The 21,552-nt window shown below is 43.0% G+C and overlaps 1 protein-coding gene across 1 annotated transcript in view; it reads right to left on the minus strand.

Moving 5' to 3' along the window:
- The window catches only part of PGBD5 (piggyBac transposable element derived 5), a gene marked incomplete at both ends in the record, with an annotated part of 62,501 nt that overhangs the window by 16,970 nt on the left and 23,979 nt on the right, over positions 1–21,552 (minus strand). The window contains 2 exons of the mRNA XM_084285162.1: positions 9,216–9,350; positions 16,825–17,252. Of these exons, the coding sequence (XP_084141288.1) occupies positions 9,216–9,350; positions 16,825–17,252 (563 nt within the window). The remainder of the gene's footprint in view (positions 1–9,215; positions 9,351–16,824; positions 17,253–21,552) is intronic.

A 21,552-nucleotide genomic window follows, 5' to 3' on the forward strand; every position in this document is an offset into this window, starting at 1 on the left:
ACAGACCCCAGAGGAGTGTGTTAAGTATGAAATCTCTGAGCAATGATACATGCTTTGTATTTTGGAGTAACTGTAGTGCTGAAGAAGAAAGTTGGTGCAAGGATAAATACACACTCATCTTAAAGGAAGTCTTAACACATTACTTAATAAACAAATAAACAAACAAATCCCCTTTATCCCCTTTTAATAAAAATAGTTTCCAGTTGAGGACGTAGGCAGAAATGTTCATAGACTCTCTGACAATGCTCCACTCCCTTTTGAAAGCTGTCAAATTTGTGCTTTCCCCAATGCTAAACTTAGGACTAGCTAATTATGATAAATCATTTAGATTATTAATTAGGACTCAAGAGAGCAGTTTAACAGTGGAATGCAAACAAAGGGCAGATTGTTCCAAATTTACAGCAAAGATTGTGTGTGTGATTATTGGCGTGAAAATTAAGATCAGGTTACTAGTGTGGCAGCACAGAGACCACACATCAAGCCCTTAAAAATCTATAGACAAAGAAGAGAAGAGAAGACAAAAAAGATGCAAACAGGTTAGTTTTGACCTTGAGTCAGTAGTTGAAGCTGAAAACAAAGCAGGCATCTGTAAGTCTAGGAAAGTGTCCTGCACTTTCCCTCCTGTATTACAGTAAGTCTAAGCTCCTCAGGAGTCTCTGCTACTTCGTGCTGACTTTGTGCTCTCCGCAGAGCCTGCTGCCAGGGGATGAGGCAGTCTGCTGGCACTGGTGGGGGCACCACCTGGTCCCTCACCATGGGCTGGTTTGGGTCTGCATGCAGCTACTCTAAAGAGCAGCTAGTTGTCCATGGCGTTATCACTGTTTTCACACCAGGATGCTACATGTTCTGTACATCTTGCTAGCAGATCTCTCTGTGCACCTGTCACCCTCCCTTTGTGCTCCCCTCTGTCTCAAGGGTCCTTGTAATGGCCTCCTGGTGATTCTCCTTCCTTCTCACTCTGTTCACCTCCCCAGTGTCCTTTACCCCAACATCTATACCACTGCTGAACATTCCCTCCTTCTCCAATGTTCAATATATACCCTTTTTTAATTCTTGGGCACTCCTTTGCCTATTGAAGCACAGCCTTTGTTCCTGGCACAATTTTTCTTGTTTTGGAGAAGCATCGTTCAAAGCTTTGTTGTGCTCAGCTCTATGGGGAGGATGGGGGTTGGAAGGCATAATGTTGGAAGGCATTAAGGATGCTGTGCTACCGTGGCTGGGCACAGACAACTGGCAATGGCATAGCTTCAAATATTCCTGCAAGTGCCTAAAATTCCATATGGCCTTTATTTTTCTTCTCCTTGTCCCCTCATCCAGCTTATACCATTCTACCTCAAATCACCAAGACCTCCCTACTGAAGCCCCCAGCACTCCCTCACATTCTGTAATTCACCACAGAGTTAGCAGTTAGCAGTCTGCAGACAAAGCATGGAATTGCCAGAAATTGACTGCAAGACCTTCATAGGCACAGTCAGAAGCTGCTCCCCTGAAAACGTTTGTTAAACCTTTCACCAAAGCTGCTGGTTTGCTTTGTGACAGTGTTAGAGCTTTGTGCCTCATCCATGTGCTCCAAGAGGAAAACATCAGCAGCAGTACAGGCTGGACAACTGCTGCTGGACAACAGATGGAGATGTTGGCAGCAACATCCTCTGCTTCTGCGGGTGACAGTCAAAGCAATGTTTCTCAAATATCTGCAGAGATCACACTTACTGTGCAGCTTTTTCTAGTGGCTACTGATACTTTCGATCTACAACACCAAATGGGATAATTTATATAGATGAAGCATCATTTCTCTTAAGAGACAAGTACAAGCTGAAGCTCTTTGTCTTGCAGTGCTGGAACAGAAAAGGAGCTTTCTCCAGTCATCCTTCAGCTCTTATCGGAAGAGCTACACTTTAAATTCTGCCATCTTTCTATCTAGGGCAGCCCTACTGCACCAGATACTTCTAATCCAACATTTCTTAATACCACATGCACAATACCAGCTCTCTCTTCTCACACCCTTAACTCATCCCTCAAACTCTCCTCTCTTCTGCCTTCATCTTCCAGGCAGAATCCTAACAGTCTCTTGGTCCCTAAAGCCTGACAATAAAAGACCTTCACAGTCACTGGCTCTCTTCACGTCCGCTACAACTGCTTCTGCCTTCTCCCATCACAAATAAAAAAGTAGGTATCAATCAATATAACTCAATGCCAGAGCAACATGGTATTGGTAAAGACCACTTACCTACACAGAGGCAAACAGAAAAGACATCACATTTCTGAGCAGGAGATTCCACATGCTGACAGATGAGAGGCAAATCAATCACCTGTCATTCAGAAACTCAAAACAAATATTTGGCTACAGAAGCAGGCTGTTAGAAGGAGCACTAACAGAGAAAGTAAGATCTCAGAGTAGACTTCCATGCCACAAGCCAACAGTTTTCCTTGCTCTATGCTGGTGATTTACTGTGTGGAAAATTCATGTAGCAGGTTCATAAGATCTTGCTAGAAATGGGGTAAAAGATGAGCACTTAGGAACAATACTTGCATCTTGACCACACACTAAAAACTAAAACATTGACTGTTCTGTTGATAATCATAGCTCAGATAGCAAATTGAAAGCACTTGTGAATAGCACATCCCAAACATTTCGCATTCATGTATAATCAAAGCACCCGAGGGTACAATTCTCAAATAAAATAGCTGACATTCAGAAGATAAAAATGGCAGGGGTGGTAACAAGCAGGAGTAGATTTTGAAGGCTACATTGTGCAAAATATCTACCAAAAAGTAGTAGCTGGTAGAGTTGACACCGAAGGCCTAGTATGGCTAAAACTAAAGCTTTGTTTTCCTTCCCCCAACATCCTTCCTCCATGTGATTTGTCCATCACTGAGGACACCACATCTTACCTGTATGGTCAATCTACAGTCTGTGGATCACCAAATGCAGACCTCTCTGTATCTTTGCCCAGGCCAGCCACATTTAAAGCAGATTCATCACCTGTAACACCTCTATGATAAAGCCTTTCCTGTTCTTTCAAATACTTAAGAACTGGCTGGCTCTCATCTCAGCTACCTCAATCGCCCTTTTGCCTGGTCTTGCGTACATATATCTTGACACCGAGGCAGTATGTCAGGCAAATAACCCTTTGCTTTGACCGTGTCAGCCTTCTGACAGCTCCCTCTTCTTTACAGCATCAAAAAGAAGTGGCCTGGAAGGTGGAGACAGGCCCTTGCAGTTTGGCACTCTCTACTGAGGTCTTCCTACACCTTTTCAGTATCCTGATTCCCACCTACGCTTCCCTGAGAAGCCAGACACCCAACTATTGTTGCCAAACATGGCCATTTTTGCTTCTTTGCTTTACTGACCCGGTAGTCAGTAAATCCCCAAGCAGCACAGGCTGGAACTGAGCAATAACCTTCCCTCGCACCCAAAAACAGACGGCAAATGCATGTCAGCTCTGGGAGGGACCTTTGCATTTGGTCACACCTGGATGTTTGTTTTTCCCATTCATCTAGAAAGACAGCAAGCTTTTAAACTCCACAGAAATGAATAGGGCTGGCCCACCACACACCTACAAAACTACCTTCCTGCATAATACTGGTGAGCAAGAGGATTACAGACTTTTAATTGATACCTAAGATTCTCAGATGCTGACAACAGAGAACCACATGCTTTAAAAAGCCAGAGCCTGGTGGGAGCCAGAGGAAGAAAGCAAATAGGATTTTCCAGCCAACAGTGACTGGCAAATGAAGGCGATCAGATTTCCTGAGATCCCCTCCCAGCCAAAGCCTGACCTTGAGAACCTGTTCAAAGCAGCTGCTATATCTGTGTACTCCAGATGAAACTTTTTCGGCAACAAGAGAAATTATCAGGGCACTGTTTAAAGAAACCCTTCAGCTCACACCGATCTCTAAACAGAAGTTAAGCAGCCAGTAACACCAACATTTCTAAGCAGCTTTATTAAAAAATGCCATTCTCCCACAACTCCAGCCTTGGGAACTGAGTTAATTCCAGGCTTATTTACCCTTGTTTATCCACCACAAAAGGGAATGGGTAAGAACAATTACAGCTTACCAGTGACTGAATGCACCTCTGTGATGTGTTGTGAAATTATAAACTCTTTGGGGCACCTTCTCGGCTTCCCTAAGTTCTTACTCTGTGAAATCAGCAGGGCTATGAAGTATTCAAGCTAACTCTACTTACCCTATTTGGCATCAAGAAAGAAATACAGCATTTACTATAAAAGTATTATATATGCATTGTTTCCTTTTATTTTTGCTGCAGTTGAATGATGCAATAAGAAATGAAGACATGCTGCAGCAGAAACAAGCAGCAAAAGGTAGCAGATGAGGCACGGCAGTTTGAGTCAGGAGAGCTGAGGTTTATTCCCAACCCTGCCACTGGTCTGTGGAGTGACCTCAGGCAGCTCACTGCAGCTCTTCAGGGACTTGAAAAAAAGTCCCTGAATTGCTTACCCTCTCAACCACGGGCCACCCTGATCCGGGTTGAACTCATTAAATACCACCATGGTACAAACTGATAATAATTCAGTAATGTGGCAAGTCTCAAGCTGCAGCAATACAATTCTTTCTTCTGAAACTGTTCTGACTCATCCCTTCTTCAGGATGAACAGTGGAAGATGGAAACTCAAGTTCAGTCCCTGCACAAGGACCTAAAGGACTTCATAAATCTGAGACACACGCTTCAGAAGGATATTAGTGGAAATGAAATGCATTACTGCTGGAACTTTCTGCCAGTGAATAAAACCAAGTGCAGAACCCATAAATTGGGGGGGAAGGGAAATATCGCCCAGAATAGCCTCAGAGAACAAATTTAATCCCAAAGAACAAGAAAAGATACAGGCATCCACAAAGTCATCTCTTCTCATCCTCTGTCATGACGTCACAGTTTTCTAAGCAAATAATTAGGCTGATGAACTAATTCCATTACTGCCTATCATAGTGATTAATATTGCCCGACCATCCCTTTGCAGTGCTCTCTACCATCTACATTGCCTTCCATTTTGTTGATTAATGGTGCTGGGCCAGGGACTGCCTTTTGGGTTGTCCTTGTGCCATGGTCCTATGGCCCTAGGCTCTATGGGAACACCTCCTCCTGCTCGGCTCTATGGCGTCCTGTGCAAAGCAGCAGCTGTTTATGCTTCCTTCTCCTTCTGAAAAAAATGACAAGGAAACACTCTTATTTGTTCCTTATGAAGAACACATGAGAAGGAAAGAGAAAACATGATGTGTCCTACCAGTACAAAATAACTAAACCTGAATATTTGGGAGCTCTCATCAGTTTTTTATGAGCCCTATTGCTGTACCAAAAATGAAAGAGAGACCTACCAATCATATACAGGTGCATCTTTTGCAAGCAAGAGTTCAAGACGATCTGTGAAAAAAAAATTACAACCTGACACATCTACAGTTTTGGTTTAAATACTTACTCAGCAAATACTTTAAAAGGAAACACTTCTAAGCTACTGCAGCCATTTAAACTGGAATCAAGGTATTAAAATACTAGTTTGAAAAGTGTCTCAGTGGTACACAGGGAAATGTATTGCATGGTCAGCTCATTGTCTGAGCTTGTACTTGGATCTGAGTTATCCTGAAAAAGGTAGCCTGAAGTGCTATTGCTACCTAGTGTAGCATTCTCAAGGGAAACAAATATAATCATCCTGCCTTTAACAGGACTGTGACTATTCAGTGCCTTCCAGACTAGGTTCCCCCAGCACCTTATAAACCCTAAATAATCCTGTATTTAAACACAGCATAGCCAGCCAGCCAAAAGAGGTAATTCTTCTGTTATATTTAGCATTGATGTAGCCTGGCCTTTTGTGTGGCCACAGATGGGAACACACTACCACCTTCATACTACAAATGCAGAGACAAAATTCCTCGAGTGGGATGCCCACAGCCACCGACCAGATGTGCGGCAGAGGCAGAAGCTCACTAGTCCTCCCACTTCCAATCCACATGCTTTGAAGAAAGCGGGTGCCTTCAGTTACTGCCTGACCACTGATTTCATTTTAATGTCATTTGTTTTAATGGGAGTGACTGCAATCTCCCCAGCACTGAGCATTCCCAGAGCTGGTTTAAGGCTTCTCAACAGTGTCAGCCGGATCAGCTTTTTCTGCTTTACAAATGAAGTCTCATAGCCTAGCAGAAGGTGGGCTTCTGTCATGGAAAGGAGCAAAGCAAAGAAGATGGAGAAGAACGGGATGCCTGAGGTACTGGAAATTGAGATTGCTGTTCTTACTGAATTAGAGAGAAAGAAATAAGAAGGCCTCAAGTCCTGTCCTGTAACACTGGCCGCTGCCACCTTGATCTCCAGCATCAAGGACACGTGAAACAGGCAACAGGATCAGGGCAGTTTTGCTGCCTACTTTGCCATAATCGTCCTTTCTGCAGCAAGACATTTATTTTCATTCTAAACCCCTGGAAGGTTTTGCTCATGTTTCAAGCTGCTATAGACATGCATTTGCTATGTTTGAATGATCTGTCCTTCCTGCATGTTCCCACTTGGCCAGTTGACTGTGAAAAAAAGATACTCAACAACAAGGTTATTCACTGAAAAATGATGCTTTGCTTTGGAAATTCTGAAGCAGAGATACAATCTGAAATTGAGCACCTGTCTTAAAACAAAGACTTAATTGTCAGGGTGGAGTCAAGTTATTCGTATGACAGAACACAGTTGGAAAAGTAGTCTAAAGTATGTACACTATTTATTTTATGCACGTATATACCTCTGCACCTTCTTATACCCACAAGCAGTATTTTTTAATGCTGCTTCTTTTCCATGATTGACTTACTGAGCTGGATGTTTAAGCAAACATTATTTGCCTTAAAAAAAAAAGGCTATCAAGGAGAAATGTTTCATTACAACAAAAACATAATTGAGACTTTCATTCACAAGAACAAGCAAACAGAAGAATTTAGGGAGTCAAAGAGGTGTAACTCCTAAAATTTGCAACTATCTAGTGAGCTGTGTACCAATAGCTGTTCACAGAGTGGCTTAGTATGTGGCTTCAAATCACTGATACCAACTTTACATTAGGAAAACAAGCCAACCCTTTTCACAGTAAGAAAAGCAGATCACTGGAAAAAATTGATGCCCCTAAATGGAGATTTTTAACATTAGGCTAATTATTTAGGTTAAGAGGACCTTGCTTTAGGCCAAGAGTATCATGAAACTCCTGAGGATGCTTCCATCCTCAAGAACCAGTCACACATTGTTCACTTCCTTCTTCTGATGGGGCTGCCTCACCTTTTTATAGCTATATATTTTTCAGACTTTTGAAACTGCTTGATTTATGAAGTGTTTGGTGTCATCTTTTATCCCAAATAAAATAGTCTCTGATTTCATCATGCAAAAACAACAAGGGACAGAATTCATCCAGACATCATTACAGAATTTCTATGTATTTCCAAGTAGGTGCCTAAGTTTTTTAATATCAGATAAGTGACAGACTAGTCAAAGCTCAAATATTGGACTATCTTCTTGTTTAGGTCAATTCTCTTCATATGTTAAACATAGAAATAAGCTCTTTTTAATCCAGCGAATAAAGCAAACAACCATCAAATGAGTGCTATGGATTCATCACAATCCTTCAGAGGTGTGACATATAACTGAACATAGCTCTTCAAACATATGTTAATTGAAGATCACCTCATCCCCAGACTAGGTATTTCCATTTTCATGTTCCTGTATATTCTTTTTCATGGTTCTCTAAGGTCCCTCCCACACAATCATTTTAGCATGGAGATAATCAGAGCCAAGTCACAGAATGAAAATAGAAGGCTGTTAAGAAGATCCTGGACGTCATCCGGATGCAAGTGAAGTGTGAGTATCTGTTTCATTAAGGGAGAAAGAGGATTAGGGTGGTGCTGGGCATCTACTCTGCTTCAACTGACATTCCATTAATTTACTGTCTCAATGGGCAGGAAGGGAGATGCAACGTAATTACAGCTCAGCATCTGAAACCTTTGGCATTTCTGACGACTTATTAGTCTGGTGGTGGTTGGCTGGGGGGAGCATGGCAGTAGAGATCAGCAAACTTTGTGCTCTCTGTACACCTTCAATAAACTGTGTCTGGGACAGGTGGAGTTCACCTTGGTGTTTAGGGACACTGTGTCTGTGTAGCAAATGACTTTCCAAAAGCCTGGAGAGTGGAAACTTCCAAAGACACTTGATGAGGTAAATCTATTTTGTTTTGGACAAAACTGTTAAAATCTGGACAGAAAATGTATGATTCTCATGTCCTTCTTACAGTGAATAATACTGCTGAAAGTACAAACCTTTTTTTCCTAGACAGGCTCTTTTCTTACGTAGCTACTCAAACAGTTGTAGCGATTCACAGGTCAACTTGTACTGTGAATTCAACCACAGCAAATCCGCAGGCCCCACAGGTCTGACATGCATTCAGCCTGGGTGGTCAGTGCTACCAGCACCTCAGCATTGCTGCTCTGGGGCATTCATGACACCATATTTTCACAGCAGCTCTTGGGAAAAAGAAGGATCAGAAATTATCTGCCCCCTCACCCTTAGGTACCAAAATAAGTGGCCAGATTTTCAAGAGTGCTCAAAAATACACCAGCAACTGGGGAATCTGAGAATTTCAAAAGTTGTCCCTAGTGCTTTACGACACTAAATACAAATCTCTTAACACACCTCCCACTCAAGTTTGTATCTCATCTTGAAGTCACATCAGATTTTATTTCTTTGGTAGAGAAGTAGAGAGGTGTGAAGAGATGTAAAAGGAAACCCTGTTACTAAGTTTCTCCCAGAAAAATGGACATCTTGATACCATATTAACCTATCCTACTGGACAGGGCTGGCTATCACAGTCGCAACATTATACTTGGAGGAAGAAGCTGGCCCATTAGAAAGGACAGGAGTCACAGTACCTAGACCTTTCGATAAACTTAGGATGTACAAACAGACGGACTCTTTAACTCCATTTCAATTTAATTAGCTTAGGACTGGCAGCCAGATGGATTGTGTTACAGACAGGCACCCTCAGTTAAATCATCAAGCAAACAGAGCACTGGGAACTTGTCGTCACCCTCCTTGGGATCAAGTATCTGCAGGCACAAGAAGCCTTGCTGAACTCTGACTGTAGCCCCTGGCAAGGCTATGGACAAAAGCAACTGTTATCATTGTTCCTGCAACACATTCAGGGGCCTGCTAGGAACTAAATCAAGACACCTGAAGAGGTAAAACCCACCTGGCAGATAAAACCAGTGGATGAGCACTGCCGAACCCAAAGGCTGAATTTCCTCTTTTTCCTCTTGCGCAGCTCCCTCTCTGTGCATGTGGCAATGAAAACAGGATCCTCATCAATCAGGGGCTCGTGTAGTACCTGCAATTGGATAGAAAAGAGGAGAAAAAAAGAAACCAAAGAGTTCATGATTGCTGAAATCCTCCAAGCAAATACAATCCTTGTGCACATCACTTCCATACAAAGATGCAAAATTTCTTTTGTTCAGTGCTGCCACCCAACAAAAAAACAAAGCCTGGCCAAGCACACTCTGTTATGGATGGCTGCTCTACAAGTGCCTTCTACCTCTCACCATCAGCTATAGTTCAATAGCTCTCTGAATTGAGGCTCTGTTAAGTTGGGGAGATTGTTAGTGGCATGCCGCTCCAAACTTCATCATCAGCTTAATCTTGTTTGGCTGAATGTCTTCCACCCAAGCATCCCCTACAATATGTTGCAAGATACTTGGTTACAGCAAAGGAAAACACACAGAAAAGGAGAGAAGTGAAGGAAAAAAAAATATATTTTCTGCTGCCACTTAAGAAGGTGGTGAAAAGATAGAAAACGTTTTTTCCTGGTGGCAGCAGCTTCAGGGAAGGCTCTCTTGCCTCAGGAGCTGAAAAATTTGACACAAGGAGATAGAAAGATAGAAGACCAGAGAGGGGAATAGAAAAAGACAAGGTAGACTGGAGAACGCAATGAAAATCTGTGGAAATGAAGCAATTTTTGCATTCTGCATCCAGATGTGATTCCCGATTGCTTATAGCTGTTTTGCTACATTTCTCTCCATTAATTCTGCACCAGAGTTATTAGATATTACACCACAAAAACCACCTACAGAAAAGCACAGTTACTTCCCTCCAGCTCACAGGTAGCTGGGCATTACGTCCACATCCTTGATTGCACGGTGGGTGAATTGTCTAGCAAGTCACTTCTGAGAGCACAAATGCTCTGAAGCTGTTGAAAGGTCTCAGCTGATGAAAGCAGGTTTCAGCTGACCAAACCCAGACATCTGCATCCAAATCACAGCAAGCCCCAGGAGGCTGCCCTCCTAGTACACAAGGGGGACGCATTCCTGTAGGACATAGCTCAAACCTTCTTAAAGACATGTGAAATAGTCAGATGGGTTATCTCCAAAGGAGCCCACTGTTTTCCAGTGACTATCACCCCACAGACGGGGCTCAGATAGAGGCATCCACAAGGCAGAGGCTGTCATACCCTCAGAAGAACCTTTTCCACGCATGCACATGTGTTACTTTTGTGCACATCTGCACGGATCCAGTGGCCAAGATGAGAACCACGCTGTATTAAAGCAGAGAGCACTGTCTGTAGGAGAGATGCGGTGGGTAAGCAGTTAAGCACCACTGATGAGCAGCTGCTGGCCTCCTGAACACAAGATGTTTGCTGAATATCACTCTGTCAGCCCAAAATAGGCATCTGTGCCCTCTCTGTGCAGCGGCGGCTGCACGCTTTCATTTATACGCACTCCACTTCTTAACGGCTCATAAAACATTCACAGGACCATCTGAAAGCACTCTTGTGAAATGCTCAAATTATACACACCAAAATGCAGATGCAAGCAAGGAGTGTCGCATACAAAGCTATTTGTTCTTAAAGCTGCAGCTGCCCCACTATACCCCACTGGAGCCAAATCCCATTCCTCTCTCATTCCAGGTCTCCTCGAAACACTGCTCTTCTTTCCCAAACGTTCCCCTTGGGATGGGGTTGGATACAGTGGTAAGAATTCGGTAGCTTTGGAAAGCCCCTCTTACTTGCCAGATGGTGTGGTTGAGCTGCAGTAATCTCCCCCCTGTAGGATGAGGAGCAGCAGAAAGCAAAGGCTGTCTAAGCATCATTTGAAGACATTTTTTACCCTCCACCCTTAGCTTGGCTCCCTCTTCTGCAGCACAGCATCAGTTCTACTCACAGCAGCTCTACTGCATCCTGCTTATACCTTTTGCACTCCCTCCGCCTTCTAAGTCAAAGTAAGGCCTGTCAGTCTAAAATTTAGGAAGCAAATCTGAATTTTGAAAACATCTCCTCATCCTTCCCTTATTCATGCCCATGCTCAGCCCAGCCTTCCCCTGGGTCCCAGAGACTCCTCTTCTTTCTCCTACCCAAAATTTTATGTCATTTGCATTTCTCCAAAAGACCAAAGCTTCCCAGAAGCTCCTAAAGAACCGCTCTTTGCTCTTGCTGAAGTGAGGGAGTGTGGACAGGCAGAGAAATGGAAATGGCAAACCTTGGAGCTTGCACTTCTTGCTTCCTACAGAAAGGGTGGGGAGACGAGTGTTGTGTTCGCTCCCCAACCACCATGTGCAACAGCTGTAAAGGACTTTGCAAGCAGGATGCTGTATGGGCTGTGCCTGCTGCTGGGACAGCCGATCCCCATCTCTTTTTCAAAGGAGGCAATCTGTTGCTTCTGGCACTGACATGGTTGTCTTATGACAAAAGTTATCTGTGTTGCTCCTTGCCAGATCCATTAGTTTATACTCCCTCCATCATTTCAAACTCATCTCTCTGCAAATCTCCATGCAGTGACACTTGCTCCCTTCCCTTTCCCCACTCCTGCTGTGTCTGCAATGCCCACTTTTCCAGGAGCAGGCTAACTGCCCCCACACCACATTCTTTCCTGCTTTTCTTCTTCCTAGATAAAAATCTACTTTCAAGCTTAATTGACTCCCACACGTATTCTTGGCAGCCTCTTCAGCATCTTTGACTCACTCTGCAAGCTCTTCTTTCTTCCTATTCTGACTTCTTTTGATGCAAGATATCTGTGGGTTTCTTCACAGAAATCTCCCCCATTTTCTTCTCCTAAATCCCCAGTTTAGTTGAGGTCTTTGGAACTCCTCATCTAGCTGCTTCACTCCCTCTCAGCTATTTCACTGTTGGTGGGTTTTGTTTATTTTTTTTTTCCTTCCTGTTCTTCACAGCCATCTTCAACCGTGATAGGTCTTCTTGCTGTCTCTTCAGTCTGTAACCCTGGAGAAACTGCCCCAGCCCACCTTGTCTCTGGCTTTTGGTGGGTACCATCCAGCTGTGAGCAGGGTCCCCCGGGGAACTGCACTTGTACGCGCAGATTCACCTAATGCTTCTGCGACAGTAGCTTGAATTTCTGCTTCTTTGCCTCAGAGCTCCTCCCACCTAAGCTGAATTCTCTGCAAGCATCTGACATCTCTGCTGCTTGACTGTCCAACTGTCAGTTCTGGTTTTGTTACGCTACATTTGAGAGCATCTCCTTTCCCCTAAGATAACCCCTTGCTATCTCCTCTCCTGGTCCTTGCAGCCATCCCTCTCCTCCTGCTGCAGATCTGTGAATCTCAGTGTCAGACCTTACACCCAAGTCCCTGCAAGGTGCTCTGAGCCAGGCAGCGCCTGCATTTTCCATGCTTTCCGAATAACAGCTCTAAAATACACAGCTTTTCCAACCCACCCACTCCTTAAAGTTTTCATCCAAGGTCACAGACGCCTGGCAACACTTCTCCTTTTGGCCTCAGTATGAGGCAGCCCTGCCCTAATGATGCTTGCTGGTAAGCCCTTCTCCTAGGCCATCACACCAGGCCATAGCACTTCTCTCTATTTCTCTCTGATAGCTCCCCTTCTCCAATATATCAGACAGGCTCCCTCCCCTCACTTTCAAAGACCTGTTCAACCTATCCATATTTTACTAATCCTCTTTGCCATACTCAAAGGTTAACTGCCACCTCCAATGGAGCCATGATTTAAAGCTCCTCCCAAGATCCTCTGCCCATTTGTTCAGCCTTCAATTGACTTTCTTCAGAAGAAAATCAGTCCTTACAGCACTCCATTACCATGAGGTCATTTAAAAACAGCCACAAAGCTTCATCACTTTCTGCTGTCAAACTCTACCTAAAGGCTGGCTTTGCCAGAGGAACAACTGGCCAAGAACTATGGGACATCAGAAATTTACCTTGCTATTCAATATCCTTACCGTTCCTTTGCCTGTCCATCTTGATCCATGTCTTGTACATGGCTGGCATCCTCTGAATACTTATCATCTTTGTGTTATGCTCACAGAACCTCAAAACAGAGCAGTTCTGGGCTGCGACCAGGATCCTTACTCACAAAGGATCTTTTTGAAAAAAGGGAAACTGAGACACAGGCATATGGCTTGTAATTTGGAAATTCCCAATGCCGAATCAACATTTAATCTTGAGAACACAGAATAGCTACAATTTAATTGGCCTGTTTAAACACCTTTATTTTTTTTAAGAGAAGCTGTTGCCTAATGCTGTCGACTGGTTTGGAAGAACTATGATACCACCAAGAGCAAAAATCAAACAAGCCCCTTAGTAACTAGCCCACTTAGAGCAAATGCTGCCTTCAGAGGACGAGGTTAGAGTTATGGCTCTGTTTCTGCTGGGGAGCTCATTGCCTGAAGGACTTAAGTCAGCTGCACAAACGTGCTTAACTGCTCCCAGCCGACATTTCTCTGGGCAGATCCAGCTATGTCTGGTTCCAAGATGCTGAAGAGAAGATGCTTTGGCAGGAGAAGGAAGAGCAGAGTGCGCAGAGTTGTATACCCAACCTCCCCCATACTGACAACAATCTCGTGTAGTCACATCCTGCTGACAAGCACATAAATACTCAGCAGGCACAGAAGGGTATTTGAGCAGTGATGTTATTTTCCACATCTCTGCTTCTTTCTGGAATTTGGTTTATGTCCTTGGCAGGTGAGTACCCTTGAATTTGTTGCAGGGTACCTTCTGAGCTCACTCAGGGTGCCTTCCCTGTCTTCAGGTTTCCACTTGCAGATAGTAGCATAGCTACAAAGCTATGTGGAGCCAAGCAACAAGGAGATGATTCTAGGAACTGAATCCCTAACTCCAACTTTTCTTGTTCAGGTACAGGCAGCAGTGATTTATACTTGAGTTGTTGGGGAGGAACAGGACGCAAAGAATATTCCTGTCATTCTTATACAATCTAGGTCAGAATACCACTTCTGTTATTTCTGAAATTGAAGCTTGCACTGATGATACACAATTACATGTTCTGGACTTTCAGTGCCTTCAAAGACTAGAAAGTAATTATTTCCTTCTGTTTGCTCAGTATATTTAGCAAAATAATTATAACTCACTAGATCTTCTCTTTGTTTTGGTATATTGGCTTCGTTCTCTCCCTCCCCTCAATCTGCTTTCATAAAAAGTGCAGTGTCATTTTTGCATGCGCACTTTTGGGGGATTGCACGTGAGGGGAAAAAAAATTCTGAGACTGAAGCTCAATTTAAAGAGTCTTTTCTAGGTCTCCAAAAGGAAAAGAGCAAAGCTACAGAAGAAATAACTAAGAAGGCAGGTGATGCACAGCCTGCCTGATTCCAGGACTGTTGGTTCTGTCCATAGGAATGAGTTAATGTGGCAGCCTCCTAACCCATGTTCTGCAAGTGCACATTGCCAATGGAAGAAAGGCAGTACCAAGACCATCTACGAGCCCAAACAGCCTGTCAGCATTGAACAGCCCACATCATTCCTCTGCTTGATGCCATTTACAGGACATTGGCCTGAAGTTTGAGTATAGATTGTGGCTCAGGCACAAACCATCTGGATGCCAAAAGTCTTATGTTTAAAATACAGGTGTAAATCAAGCAACAAATGCATTTTGAACTTGGGATTGCAGGTATTGCTGACTACAGAAACCTGGGCCCCTCTTGCTAAACTGCAAGCACACTCAAAAGCCCATCTGAATTGTTCTTTCCTCTTGCTTCTTCCCTTTGTTTCCATGCAACTGGGTTGTTATTTCTAGCCTCACTGACTCTGACAACCTGGGATTGATGTTTACCGCAGTCTGCTAATCTGTACTCAAGACAATTTCCAGGGAGAGGTCTCTCCTGCCGTTTTGAGCAGATGGGGTCCGTGTCCCTTGAGACTAGTAGTGTGCAGCTCTGCCTGATGGCACCCAGAAGGGCGTTAGGCACAAGGCTCCTTCTGGGAGGAGGACTGGAATGTCCCTCAGTAGGATACTGAAGCTACACCAGACTATTTTTAACAACAGATTCAAAACCTTTTTCTTTCTCTCAGTTATTTTTGAAGCAGTATTTTAGTGCTTTTTGTTCCGCTCAATACCACTGACACATGCTGTATAGAAATCACTGACGTAAACACTGAAAAGGGGGCACAGAAGTGAAGGGGGGAGGAAGAGAATTGGGCTGTCACTTTTTCCTCCTTTTTTTTTTCTTAAAGTAGAATCTCCTTACCAAGCTTAGCACAAGCATATGCTTCGCTTGTGGAAATTTAGAGGTTTTATCACTGCAAACAGGACACTGTGGATTTCATCAATTCAGTTTTCAGACCTCGTTTGGGAAAGGGAGAAGGGATATACATGCAAATCAAATTTTTTCCTCTAATGGATTTGCACTCTCAGTATGTCCCACAGCACACCATTATAAGCATCTACATTAGACACAGTGATCACATTTCTGAACCCTTTATCTTGTGCCCATTGAAGTCAGGGGATAAGGATTAGATTTCATATCTTAATGGGAGCTTGGTCCCAATAATACCATGCTCCTAACAGCCTGTTCTGTCTTGATGGAAAGGCATCTAGCTAGCACGGTTTAGTGAGAACACTCCTGCTTCCCTTCTCCCATGTCTACCTTAATTGCTTTTTAGACAGATGAGTTGTCCTGGATTATACAGGTATGCTTTTTTATCGTCTGTAAAATAGACAGAAAAACTCAAATTACTCCCTGGTCACTCCCAATCGTATTTTTAGGCATACCTCCATGGATATGACGTATCTATGTCTCCATTTATTTTGTGCAGTGAGAAAAGGTTATGCTTCAATGGGAAAACAGGAGGGGAAAGAGGAAGGTGCATATTACACCTTTTCCCAATGCCTGTGTGAGATCAGTTTATATCCTGAAAACAGAGTTGACTGAAAAGTTATTTCAAGCAGCAACATATTTCACATTTATTCCTTTTTCTTTCCAGACTTTCAAACATGACCAGCAATTCCAAAAGGATTTCATTTGTACTGGAACAAAGTTCTTTTCAGCTGTACAGCTGTAGTCAGACGACCTCTAGCTTCCTAAGTTTCTATATTTAGTTTCTTACATTGTTTGCCCAGTCTCCAGAGCAGTCTCCCTACAGAATGTCTTTCTGTTATGCCCCTAGTAGTACCTGGAAATGAAAATTCACTGAAGTCATTTACTTTATAGTTTAGAAATAATAGTTTAGAAATATTTCCAGTTCTCTGACACTTTGGTTGTATACACATACAGCAGTAAGTTCTTCCATGGGAGCATCACCCATCATCAAAGAAAAGACTGGCACAAGGCACAGGCTGACAACTGCAGCAAGCAAAGGCACCTGCCCTCTGCTTATTTTGCCTTTTCCCATTAGTGGGGAGAGTGGGTAGCTGTGCTGCTGCTTCCCAGGAAGGCCTGGACCATAATGGCAAGCACCTTCCACTAAGGTCTAGGCTGGTCACCCCTAACAACCCCCAGTGAGTCCCTGGCTCTTTCCACAGGCAGTTATGCTCTGCATTTTCAGTCATAGCAAGACAACCTAGAGCATGTAGGCTGTAGTTACATCTTCCCTTCCAACAGGTTAACTCTTACCTGGGCTTGTGAAGGTCTAAAAGCAGAGTCAAAGCCATTCTGCAGAGAGTCCAGGAAAGGCTGGATTTTGTAGAGGCCATGCGTTGTCTGGCTCGAGCGGAAGGCCACAATGTGGAAGTACTTCAGGATCTTTTCAAATCGTGATTGTGTCATGATAAGTGCAATGCTCTTGTTGCTGTAGAAGCCGCTGCTCCAGATGCTGAGAACGGACTCACAGTGGTGGATGCTGGTCGATATCATATAGCCTAGGAAGGCCTTCATTTCTGTCAAGGTGACATCAATCCAGGTATCGTCACTACCGAACCTCTCCTGGTACTTCTTGGCATACATGTTGGTTTGGACCACCATGTTCTTTAGCACGTTGTCAGGGACAAAGAGTTGAAAAAAGTCCATGGCACTGGCAGTCAAGGGCATTTTCCGTGTTGGACCTAGGACAAAAGTAGGAAAGGAAGATAAGCTCACTCCTGATCATCACAAGGCATGTTCAAACTGCACCAGCAATTTAAAGCAGGGCTAATGTGAGTATCTGACATGAGTTAGCACATGCAGATCTGAATTAATTCCCTTGCCACAGTTGCAGTGGAAACACACGGAGCTCGAACGTGACTACTTCAGGTCAATATACTACTTTGGATACCATTAGAAAATTCATCTGTGTAGACACAACAGAAAGCAATGACTACTCAGTTGGGACATTTTGAAAACCAGGCCAAAGTGACGGCATGGCAGCTAATTGCTTTGGAAATGTATCCATCGTCTGACAGATCTCATCAGGAAACTTCCCCTCTATGGTCTCTGTCTTCCTCTACATGGCTAGTTTCACTACACCATATCACGTGGAATATTTTTAAGCATTACAGTGCACAGCCTGGTTTTCTTCCTCACAGAATGTAATAAGCCTTGCAGTCCCATGCTGTCATTACCCTGGCTTTTAAGAGATCTTGCACCTTGTGGCAGGTTTCAAGTATTTATTTTAGTCCTTAAGACAGGGTGGGTGGGAAGGACGCACTAAGGGTTGGCAGCCCTGTATCAGCGTAACAAGGTTGTCCAGACAGACACTAGATTACATTAAGTCGAATTAAGAACATCACGCCTGCAATAGCAGGGACGCAGACACCAGGCCTCACAACCTTCTCTCCTCTACTCCGTTCCATGAGCTTATTAAGCTCCATTTTAAAAGTAATGTTTTTCATGCTCCCCATGGCAGTGCTTGAGTCACAAGGTAAGGGCTGCAGGGACAGGGACATTCCCTCTTCTCCTGTAGAAGCTGTGCCACTGCCAAACACACAAAATCGATGCACCTGAGAGGGGCAGCACGGGCAGGCATAATGGACAGGGCAGTGCTAAGAGCAAGCAGCTCTATGTCCCTCTGCAGAAGGCAGCTGGGGGTAATGCTCATGACGCTAAGAGTTGGATACCATAAATATTGTGCCTTAGTTTAACAGATTCCCTTCAGTCTTAGGACTTTCTGAACAGTGTTCTTCCTGATGAAAAGCAGAAAGCACAATTTATTGTTTGAAGTTCTGCCGAACAGGAAGGAGTCTTCCTAGCACCAGGTGGCTGATTGGGTCTCAGCATCTGCTCTCCCAGCTGAATCAGAGCAAGAAGTTTCCCATTCTGTGATCTGGAGCTGCAAAGACCCTCTAATGTGTTGGTTAGGTCACGTTCTTCTGTACGCCCAATTTCAGTTCACATCCGAAGTTACAGCAACAACTACATCTCGCAGAAACATTGCACAGAACAGTAACGCTTAGGAACTACACCAATTCTGTGGTTGGACTTGCTCTAAGCCTATTGCTCTACTTGGCTACAGTCTAGTGAACTCAAGCTACTGGAAGTACAGCAAGACATTAAAGAAATAAACCTTCAGATTGCAGGGAATGGAAAAAAAAAAAAGAAAAAAAAAAAAAGATGTTTTTTCCAAATACAGTGGGGAAAGACATAAATTAAAATGGGAAAGGTAACTTTAAATATGTGAGACTGAGAAATTGGAAGTGAGACAGTTCAGCTGAAAGCACAAGAATAAGAATTCCACACAAATCATGGTCTGGTAAAGGCAGAGCAGAAATTTCAGCTTAAATGATAAAAGGTTTTCAGTATCAACTGAAAACTATGGGGCTAGAATAAATATACTTACTTAACCTGAACTGCTATTGCAATAATAAAGCCTGTTACAAAGAGTTCTTTTCTTTTGATCAGGAGATTTATATTCTGCTAGCACACTCTAGACTGTTATAGCTGACATAAAATGCTCTACAAATGATTGTGCATGAATGACTTATAGTACATCACTCCCTCCTTCCCCACAACTTAATCAAGTTTTGACATTCTACAACAGATACAGCTTTCTGATAACAGCACACTGCACAGGATGTATTCCTAGTTATATATGAAGCCCTTGAGTAGCTGTTGAATTCACCTCCAGTGCCCAGGCAATCTTCCCAGTAGTAAAAAGAGGTAGCTTTTAAATTCTTGTCTTTAGAAGCAGAAGCTGGAAGTCGGGGGTAACATTGCAAGTCTGGCCTATTGCAACCAAAATGTGTTCATAAAGCATTACGTCTTACGAAGTGAAATATGTTGGTCTTGAGATAGGTCCATGCAGACAATAGGTCTGCGCTGGATTTCACCTTTAGGAAGTCAAAAGCAGTCAGAAGCACAAAAACCTAATTTAGTACACTATGAAATTTTCAGCAGTGGCACAAGTTTACCTTGAAAAGTGATTATGGAAAACTGCCAGGTAGGCTGGATAAGACACTTTCTTTCTTACCCAGCAGATCTGCTCCAATCTGCACAGAGCATCTCCTATCTGCTCTCCCTCTGGAAATAAATATGCAAGATTGGTATCCCATTTGCCTTGCAGAACCCACACAGCTCTAGAAGCGAGCTGAATCACTTTCTGACTCAGTCATCAACCTAATTGTTGACTAAATATAATCCTGAAAACCACTGTATAATCTTATTGTCTTAAAAAACAGCCTTTATTGGCCAAGTGAGCACACTTGATTCATAATTTACTGATATGCAATAAAAAACAAGAGTGACATTGAGTTTTTATAGGAAGAGAACTGAATTTTTAACATGAATTGGGTTTTGCATAGTTAATGACTAGTCTAAAATCAATTATTTAAATATGATCATCTAAGTACATAAATATAATCCATATAGAGAAGAAACTGCGTAAAAAACCTAAATAGTGAATTGACACTTTTTAAGGACTTCTACATGGACTTACATGACAACTAACCAGAAAACACTGATATGAAATAAGCTCGCAGTTCTATATATACACTGCTTACCTTTCAAAGCCTTATTCAGTCAAATAAAATAGTGGCTTTGACAAGTCTTCCATTTTCTTTTAACGAATGGGACCTCAATCAACTGAAATAAAATCTACAGGATTTCTCAGACATTCAGAATGAATATATAGTTATGACTGTATATCAGATTTAGATTTTTCTCTCTTTCCTTCCTTAGAGTTTCTATATGGAGTATATATTTATTTGTGTCGTGGTTTTTGCTTTAAAAATCAATCTTAATTTCCAATATCAGTCATAGAGTCAGAGCACAAAAGTGCTCTTGAATTTCCAAGCATGCAGCAAGACTGAGTGGTCTGTGCATACCCAGGTGGGATCAGAGCTTTACAGAGTAACCTCTGGTTGGGCAGCACTCCTGCCAGCACTAGCACTCGGGGACTACTTTAAATCGTGTTTGGCAGAGCATGGGAAATAACATGATCTTAGAATCACAGAATCATTAAGGTTGGAAAAGGCCTCCAGGATTATCTAGTCCAACCATCCCCCTACCAGTAGAGTAAAAAGCCTAGTAACTACCTCTAAATGGAACCCTCTATTTTCTGTTTTCCACAAGATACATACATTTATTTATTTATTTATTTATTTATTTATTTATTTATTTATTTTCCTAAAGGGAAACTCAACAAAACAGAATAGAATATAGAATAGTGAACAGTTCAGTTGAAAGGCACCTTCAAAGATCATAAATACCAAATGCTGGACCACATCAGGGGTAATGAAAAATAAAAGCACGTGAAAGCACATCTTCCTCCATGACGATGCAATGTGTGCACATATGCTTTCTTTCTTCCTCCTCACTTTGACTACCAGTAAAAACTTGCATGTGCAATCAGCAGCAGCCACTTTGCAAGTCACCACTGTTACTAGATCCCATTTTGACCAGATTGGTTCCACTTTCTGTTTTGCACTCAGAAGTAATGTCTGTGTCAAAGCCAACCAGCAGGGCTGTGGCTGTTTAAATCATCAGGAGAGACTCAAAATAAATGAAAATGCTGAGCAAGCAAAGCCATTTAAGCCTCCATCCCGGAGGTGTGACTGTGGAGAAGAGGCTGGCACCTCGCCCTCAGACTGTGTGCATTGCAGGGAGCGTTTTGGCTCAGCTCAGCTCAGCTCAGGGCAAGGCGCAGCAGTCTTGCTAGAAGCCAACTTCTCAGCAAACATACACGTTACAGAAAAAAAAAAAAAAAAGAAAAAAAAAAAAAAAGGAGGAAAAAATAAGATAAAATGAAGCATCTGTGTGACCCTCCTTCAGGCAGCTCCCCCCATCCTCCCTGAACCACCGGTGTTTCTCTTGGACGAGCCCCTGCCATCCGTATTTTTCCCACTGCTCCAGCCTCAGCAGTGTTTCTGGCCTTCCTCATTGACTGGGACTTTAGAAAAAAATAAGAACTTCAAATGAACTGAGCATTTCTTT

This window comes from Netta rufina (genome assembly GCF_964035555.1).
Source record: "Netta rufina genome assembly, chromosome: 3".
NCBI lineage: Eukaryota > Metazoa > Chordata > Aves > Anseriformes > Anatidae > Netta > Netta rufina.